A 7967-nucleotide genomic window follows, 5' to 3' on the forward strand; every position below is an offset into this window, starting at 1 on the left:
AATGGTATTTCACTTTATTTTACATTTCTCAGATACTTACAAGGTTGAAGATCTTTTCATTTGTTGATTGACCATTTGTTTCATTGTTGAAATGCCTACTGATGTTGTTTTGATTTTTACTTTTTCTCTTTGATCTGTACTAGTTCTTCATATAATCTGAATACTGATCTTGTTTTGGCTATGCTTGTAGCAGATACTTTCTTCCAATGTGTTTCTTATGTTTTCAGTTTCTTTACGGTATCTTTTGATGAACAGAAGTTCTTAATTTTGACATATTGATTATCAATCATTTTTATGGTTAGGATTTTACAAAATTTTAAAAATCTCTATTCCATAGGGATAAAAGTCTTATATTTTCTTCTACAGATGTTTCAGTTTTGCTCTACAAAGAAAATTTTTTTTTGTTGTACTTTAGATGAAGGTTTACAGAACAAATAGTTTCTCATTAAACAGTTAGTACACATATTGTTTTATGACATTGGTTAACAACCCCACAACATGTCAGCACTCTCCCTTCTCGACCTTGGGTTCCCTATTATCAGCTCTCTTGTCCCCTCTTGCCTTCTAGTCCTTGCCCCTGGGTTGGTGTGCCCCTTTAATCTAGTTTTGTTTTATGGACCCGTCTAGTCTTTGGCTGAAGGGTGAACCTCAGGAGTGACTTCATTACTGAGCTAAAAATGTGTCCAGGGGCCACAGTCTCGGGGTTTCTCCAGTCTCTGTCAGGCCAGTAAGTCTAGTCTTTTTTTGTGAGCTAGAATTTTGTTCTACATTTTTCTCCAGCTCTGTCCGGGACTGTCTGTTGTGATCCCTGTCAGAGCAGTCAGTGGTGGTAGCTGGGCACCATCTAGTTGTACTGGACTGAGTCTGGGGGAGGCCTCCACAAAATTTTCTTATCCTTTTGGAATTGATTTTTGTTTATGGAGTGAGGTAGGGATCCAATTTCATATTTTTCCCACATGGATAACCACTCGTCCCAGGCCCCATTTACTGAATCCATTTGTTTTTTCTTCATTGATTTGCAGTATTGCCTGTCTCTCGTATATATTGTTTCCTGGATGTATAAGGCTTCGTTTTGGTACGACTTGTCTTGATTCACTGGCTACTTTGTCTCTCTCTGAAGAATACTACAGTGTAGTAATTACTGTAGTCTTCCCTCTTCCCCCCGCCTCTTCTAACGGAAGCTGGTTTTCTACAGTCTTTCATTGTTGCTGTTGAGAAGTCTTCTGTCCATCCTGTCTAGTTGTTGTTCCTTGCTATTCTTTGTCCTAAGGAGCCCTTGTGGCACAGCGGTTAAGTGCTTAGCTGCTAACCAAGAGGACAGTGGTTCTAACCCATCAGCTACTTCACAGGAGAAAGATGTGGCAGTCTGCTTCTGTAAAAACTACAGTCTTGGAAACCCTGTGGGCCAGTTCCTCTCTGTCCCATAGGATTGCTATTGAGTCGGAACCAACTTGATGGCAATGAGATTCTTTGTACATTTTTTATCAGTTTCACTACAGTATATGTAGGTGGAGGTTTCTTTTGATTCATACGTTTATCTTTTTTGGTATATGCTATGTGTTATGTATCTGTGGATACTTATCTTCCATTGTTTCTGGAAAATTCTGGATAATCATCTCTTCAAATGTTGCCTTTTTCATCTGTCTCCTGGGACTCTGGGTAAAAATGTATTAGACTTTCTCATTCTATCTTCCATGTCTCTTAAACTGTCTTTCATATTTTCCATTCTCTTTCACTCTTTGTGTACATTCTGGGTAATTTCATCAGCTCTGTATTTCAGTTCAATACTTTTCTTTTTACGTGTGTCTAGCCTGATGTTTAATACTTCCATTGAGATTTTAGTTCAACAATTATACTTTTTGTTTCTGAAAGTTCAAGTTGCTTCTTTTTCAAGTATGTCTTATAATTTTTAATAATCTCTTGTTGTTTGCTTATTTTTGTGATCTCATATTTTATTCCTTTAAAAAGTTTACAAATTCTAATTCTAATTTCTGAAGTCCTTATGGGTCTAAATCTGATATTTGTTGTTTTTGAGACTCCTGTGCATGGTGATTTATTTCCTTGAACGTTTGGTGATCTTTGATTATGTGCTCCTCACTGGCCATTCTTAATCTACAGAAAACCTGATTGTGTAGATTGACGATGTTTCACCTGGACAACATTTACATGCTTCCTCCAGGAACCAGGGAGTACTGCTTTCATCCTGGAGTCCTAGTGCTTTTGTCAGTGGCTGTGACAACATTGGGTTTACCCTCAGGGCAGTCCCATTTCACTGCACTGGTTTCTGCTCACTTTTTGGGTGGGTGAGGGGCATTGTAGATCACTTGCGGTTTCTTTTGCTTCCTGTGAACCCCAAATGCAACCAAAGTTTTTATGTAGGATCTAGCTCTACAGCTAGAGGGTATTTGGTCTCTCCTATAGTCAGACGCAGAAGAGTCTATATTCTGCTCTTCAATTAGGAAATATCCTGGCATATTTCCATTAAACACATTAAGTATGTATCATCATTCTTTAAGGCTGTGTGATTTTTTTTTTTTTTTTCATATCCCTTTAGTTGGTTTGTTAAGTCCTAGAGTTTTTTGTTTTGTTTTTTTAAATTCAGTCTGCAGTGGAGGACCTCAAATCTCCATCTTTATTCCTGGCTTTATCCTCTATCTAACCAATCCTGGATTTTTGTCCCCTTATAGGACATCTCTTTTGTATATTCAGCCTGTAGTTGAAAATTAAAATGTGAAAAACTTTCTCAGATTCATTTTTAGTTCCTGCCTGCCTGGTGCCTGCCTGCCTGCCTGGTGCCTGCCTGCCTGCCTGCCTGCCTTTGACACCTTCATTCTCATGGCTTCCCAGGGTCTTATGCTTTTGTGATTTAATTTTTTTCTACGATCATATACAGCTGATTTTAAACCTTGCCTGTCATTCTGCAGCATCTCTCTTATTTCTCTCTTCTTCTCCTTTTCTACCATCAAAAGCCTCATCCCTTCATTCCATAACAGTTCCATAGCAGTTTTCTTCTTAAATCTGTCCCATAGATAATCCTTCTGGATGTTTTTTATCACAATAAGGTATTGTCTGGAACATACAGTTACTCGTTTTGCCAATATTGGGTCAAAATTCCTAAACCTAATGTTGCAGGCCCGTCATCAGCTGCCTCTTTTAGAAGGTGGTGTGCATTTCTTCTTATCTTTTCCTCTTCACCTGGCTACCTTGCTCTGCCTGCTGTTATGGGCTTCTTTCCCTGCACATAGAACTTGCTAATCCCTGTTCCAGGCTTCCTGCCTTCACCCTCCTTCCTTCTCTCTACAACTTCGTGTCTTTTGCCTTCTTGAATAGCTCACAGCTCTCCTGTCACTGTGAGCCCATGACGGTAACTACATACCCTTTAGAGATTTTATTTGCATATTTTTTTATGTATATTGTAATGAATTTGTGTAATTTCTGTATGCCATTTGTCTCTCCAAGTAAGTTATAAATTCTTAGAGGAAGCAGATTGATTCTGATGCTTTAGTCATCTATCTGTATTTAATACAAGCAGTGCTCAGGAGAGCCTGTTGTACATCTAATTAGGAAGGTTCTGAGTGAACCTTTAAGAGTCTCAGTGGAGCTTGTGCCTTCCCTGCCACTACGCTCACCACCAGCAGGTAACTTAGGCCTTCTGTAGAATCACACTAACTATATGTGTGTTTGACCAGAGGAACTGGTAGAACTTGAAAATATATTGCTTCCCTACAGTTTTTCCTTTCTTAATAGATCAGTTTAATTCCATGCCAGTTGACTAAGTGGAGGCCATAAATTAACGTTTCAGGTCTTGAGTAATTTATAATTCAGTTGTAGTAATTTGCGGACACATATCTTTCTAATGGGAACCATTCTTCTCTTTTTTTTGCTATTATTATTGTGTGTTTTTTTCTTTAGAAATGTTGACTAGAAACTTAATAGTTTTGTAAAAATAAAAAATTTCCTGTAACAAATGCAGCATTTCTTTTTGTCTAAAGATCTTAGTTCAAAGAAGCAGCAGCCCTGCTGAATTGGATTTAAAGGATGATTTACGGCAAACGCAAGGAAAACGCAGAGAAAGACAGAAGAGTAAGTTTCAGGAAATGTGGTCTGTGTTCCTCCAACTGCAGAACTGATGTGTTTTGTTCTTATTCTCTAACTGAAGTGATATCTTATCATCTGAAGAAACCTGTTTGTGAATTGGGACGTTTTTATTCCTGGAATGCCAGGACTGATGAAAGGTTAATCCACACATGCAATTAGCAGATCTAGCCATTTAGCTGTGCCTGAACGCCAGGCTAGGAACCCTGCTGTGTTTTCACCCCGCCCCCGGACCTTTCTCTAGATGAGAGCCACAGCAGGGCTGATGGTTTGGGTGAACAGATGGATCCAGAAGGAAAAATTCTCTTTCCCAGTAAGGTGCCATGGGAACAAAAAGTTTCAGATGTCCATTGAAGTCAATCGGATAAGTATTTTAAAAAAAGCATTTGATTAGAATCCTGAGACATATCATATATTATGAAGTATAGCCATAATACTCTGCTTTCCAGAAGCCAGGTGCTGGGCCACCTCCTTCTCAGAGCAGCATAGTAAACAACTTCAGCCTGCAAGTCTGGGATGGTTCTTGGTGGGTGCAGGGGCACCCGGGTTCTACCTTCAGACCCTGCTGACTGAGTTCTGTGGAAAGTGAAGTTTTAGGGACCTAACAGATGGCTTATGTGGTACTGGGACAACTTTCAGTTCTTGGCGTGTGACTAGAGGATAGCAGAGGGTGTTGGTGCTTCAGTGGTAGGATTCTTGACCTTCATGCAGGAGACCCAGGTTCTCTTCCTGGCCAGTGCATCTCATGTGCAGCTGTCACTTATCTGTCGGTGGAGACTTGCATGTTGCTCTGATGCTGAACACGTTTCAGCAGAGCTTCCAAACTAAAACAGACTAGGGAGAAAGGCCTGCTGATCTGCTTCTGAATGGAGACCCTGCAGATCACAACGGTCTGATCCCCTTGTACATAGGGTTGCCATGAGTTGGAGGCCACCTTGATGGCAGCTAACAAAAACGGAGGACAGCAGATTGCAGCAGCAAGGCTGGGGGACTGTTAGTGGCAGATACAAAGTGCAGTAGGAAGGGTGAACAGACAGAAAAGGTAGAAGAGAATTGTTAGGAAGCTGACAGGAGACTTTGAGGAGCAGAGCTGCTAGGTCTGGTGTTTTTTTTTTTTTTTGTAAGACTAAATAGCCCTGTAAGTCTTAATAGCCTTTGAAGGCATCACTGTGTTATGACATATTAGAGTGTTTCATTGTTTAAAGGGGAGAATTTCTATTGGAGAAACTCTGTTGTGGCGTAGCCCTGACCCTCAGTGATCCTGGATGACTTCCCTGGTCTCCGTCTAGACACTGGGCTCGAGATATGAAACATCCTTTGGCTCTTCTAGGCAGCAGAATGACCTTGTGTTAGTGATGGAATCAGCTCTCACCCCCTTCCACCACTTACGCCATTTAGTCGGTGGATAAGTTGCAGTAGAAAACTTAGCGACTTGATGGAATCATATGGGTATATGGAATAACTGTCAGTGAGTGAAGACACCGTGCAAAGAGTGGCAGTTGAGTGATGGTCTGTTGTGAAGCTCGTAATGACTATTAATGGCCTGCACATGGAAGCTTGTGTTGTTGACCCAGAGTCCCAGATGGGCACCTTTGGAGCCCCCTTGGGCTCTTCAGGTTCTTCTCAAGCCCCTGAATGAATGATTCCTGCTCTGTTGGCTGTTTGTTTAACCAAAAGCCAGTTGCCATCGAGTCAGTTACAAGTCACAGCCACCATATGTGTGTCAGAGTAGAACTATGTCCCATAGGGTTTTCAGTGGCTGTGACCTTTCAAAAGTAGATTGCCAGGCCATGCTCTGGGTGGATTTGAACCACCAACCTTTCAGTTATTAGTAAGTTGTTTAACTGCAGTGTCCCTTAGCTGTTTAAGTGTTTAGTCGCTTGCGTATCGGTGATCGTGAACGTTGTGATTTTCAGTAGTTGTTATTTCCAACTTTGGTTCTCTCCATTGTGCCAGGTGAAAGTGTCAGCAGTGACACACCTCTGGGCTATAACCGTGAGGCAGAGCTGTCCATGAGTGCCTGGCAGAGCTGTGAAGAGGACCCGGAACTGAACACTCCCGCAGATGCTGTGGCTGACTCCGATGCACGCCATTGGTTGCAGCTGAGTCCCACTGATGCTTCAAACTTCACAGGTAATCATATGTTTGAAAAAGAGGCACCAGTACTAATGCTGGGAGAGCCCAGAATTTCCTAGTTGTAAGAACTTTTAGAGGTCCTTCAACACATTGATGATAGTGGTACCAGCTCCACCAAAATTGGTTTGGCAGTCCCAACCACCTGTTCATAATTAGTCATGAATTTTCTGAGCCCTGCATGAGAAAGGTTCTAAAACAGTGGCCAGGTATGGGAAGAAGCATGCCATACCAATGTCCAGCGTCCACCACGGAAGGAAGGGACAGTACTTGTGTCAAATATTTGCCATCCCTGATCGAATTTGGTCCACTCTGGAAACAGAGAACAATGATTTATGCACCCTACATATGTCATAAAGTCCGGGTAAGTTATGCAGTTTTGATACCTTATTGATTAATTTTTAAAAAAATTTTATTATGAAATATTTAGTACACACAAGGTAAGTTGTGATGTAAGTTATAAAGCACAGTAATAAAATGAGCACCAGTGAGCTTACCACCCAACATAAGAAATAGAACAACATCCAAACCATTGAGATTCCCCGTTGGCCCTTCTCAAGTCCCTTTCCTCCTCCTCTCATCCTGTGATCCCATCCCGAATTTTTAAGTAATAATTCCCTTGATTTCTTTGTAGTCTTACCACATACATTTAGGTCCTGAAACAGTATTTCGTTTAGTTTTGTTTGTTTTTAAGCTTTTTAAAAATAATGTTATACTCTGTTTTTTACAATTTTTTTTGCTCAGTGTTGTATTTCTAAGATTTGTGCATGGACTACAGAGCCACACTTTCTGGGTCTGCATCCAGGTTCTGCAAGAAATTGCTGGGTGGCTTTGGGCTAGTTACTTAACCTGTCCTTCAGTTTCTTTGTCAGCAAAATGGATATAGTGAAAGTCCCTAACTCTTAGGGTTGTTGGGGGGACAAATGAGTGAACATAGTCAAGCACACAGAACAGTGTCTGTGTAAGAGCTGTGCGGTTTTAGTGATTCACATGTACACACACACACATACACGCATACACACACTGAGGGGGGAAGTCTAGATCTCTTGACTTCCATTCAATGCCTCTCCCTTCACTTAGGCTCCCAAGTATGACCGAAGCCTATTTTGGACTGCATGCAAGAACACGTACAGCATCTAACCATGTTACACTTCCTTCAGTGATAATGATCAGTAGTAGTAGTAGTCATTAAGTAATTAGTAGTAAAGCTGTGTTTTATGTGCCCTGGCTGTTGAGTGGAAGGACCTGCCTTTAAATCCCATTTCTGCTCCTTTCGGGTTGTGTGACTCTGAGTAAGTAAACCTCTCAAAGCCTCAGTTCCCTCACCCGTGTGACAGGGCACCAAGAAGATGTTTGTTTCTTATGATGAGTGTCTGGAGAGACAAGGTTCTAAGGAACTCTATTTGGGAAATTCTGACCAGAACCAAGTACTTCCTGGTCCACCATATTCATGCTCACATATGAGTGTCTTTTATGTAAACAAGAACAACAAAAACCCAGAAAGCACGTGTTAAGTAAAAATTGTTATTAAAATGCTAAAAATCATTTTAAAAATAATGGCTAAAATTTTACCTTAAATAGATTTTTTTTTTTTTTTTTTGCTGCAGATGATCTCTTTATTTATTTTTTTTCCCCATACAAAAATTTATACATACATTGTTATGTGACTCTAATTGCTCTCCCCATAATGTGACAGCACACTCCTCCTTTCCACCCCTGATTCCCCATGTCCATTCAAC

The 7967-nt window shown here is 40.7% G+C and overlaps 1 protein-coding gene across 4 annotated transcripts in view; it reads left to right on the top strand.

Moving 5' to 3' along the window:
* The window catches only part of RALGAPA2 (Ral GTPase activating protein catalytic subunit alpha 2), a 388120-nt gene that overhangs the window by 144403 nt on the left and 235750 nt on the right, over positions 1-7967 (top strand). For all 4 annotated transcript variants that reach the window (XM_023731401.1, XM_023731398.1, XM_023731400.1 and 1 more), the window contains exons 19-20: positions 3993-4083; positions 6052-6228. In XM_023731401.1, the coding sequence (XP_023587169.1) occupies positions 3993-4083; positions 6052-6228 (268 nt within the window). The remainder of the gene's footprint in view (positions 1-3992; positions 4084-6051; positions 6229-7967) is intronic.

Source organism: Trichechus manatus, unplaced genomic scaffold (assembly GCF_000243295.1).
Source record: "Trichechus manatus latirostris isolate Lorelei unplaced genomic scaffold, TriManLat1.0 scaffold00042, whole genome shotgun sequence".
Lineage (NCBI taxonomy): Eukaryota > Metazoa > Chordata > Mammalia > Sirenia > Trichechidae > Trichechus > Trichechus manatus.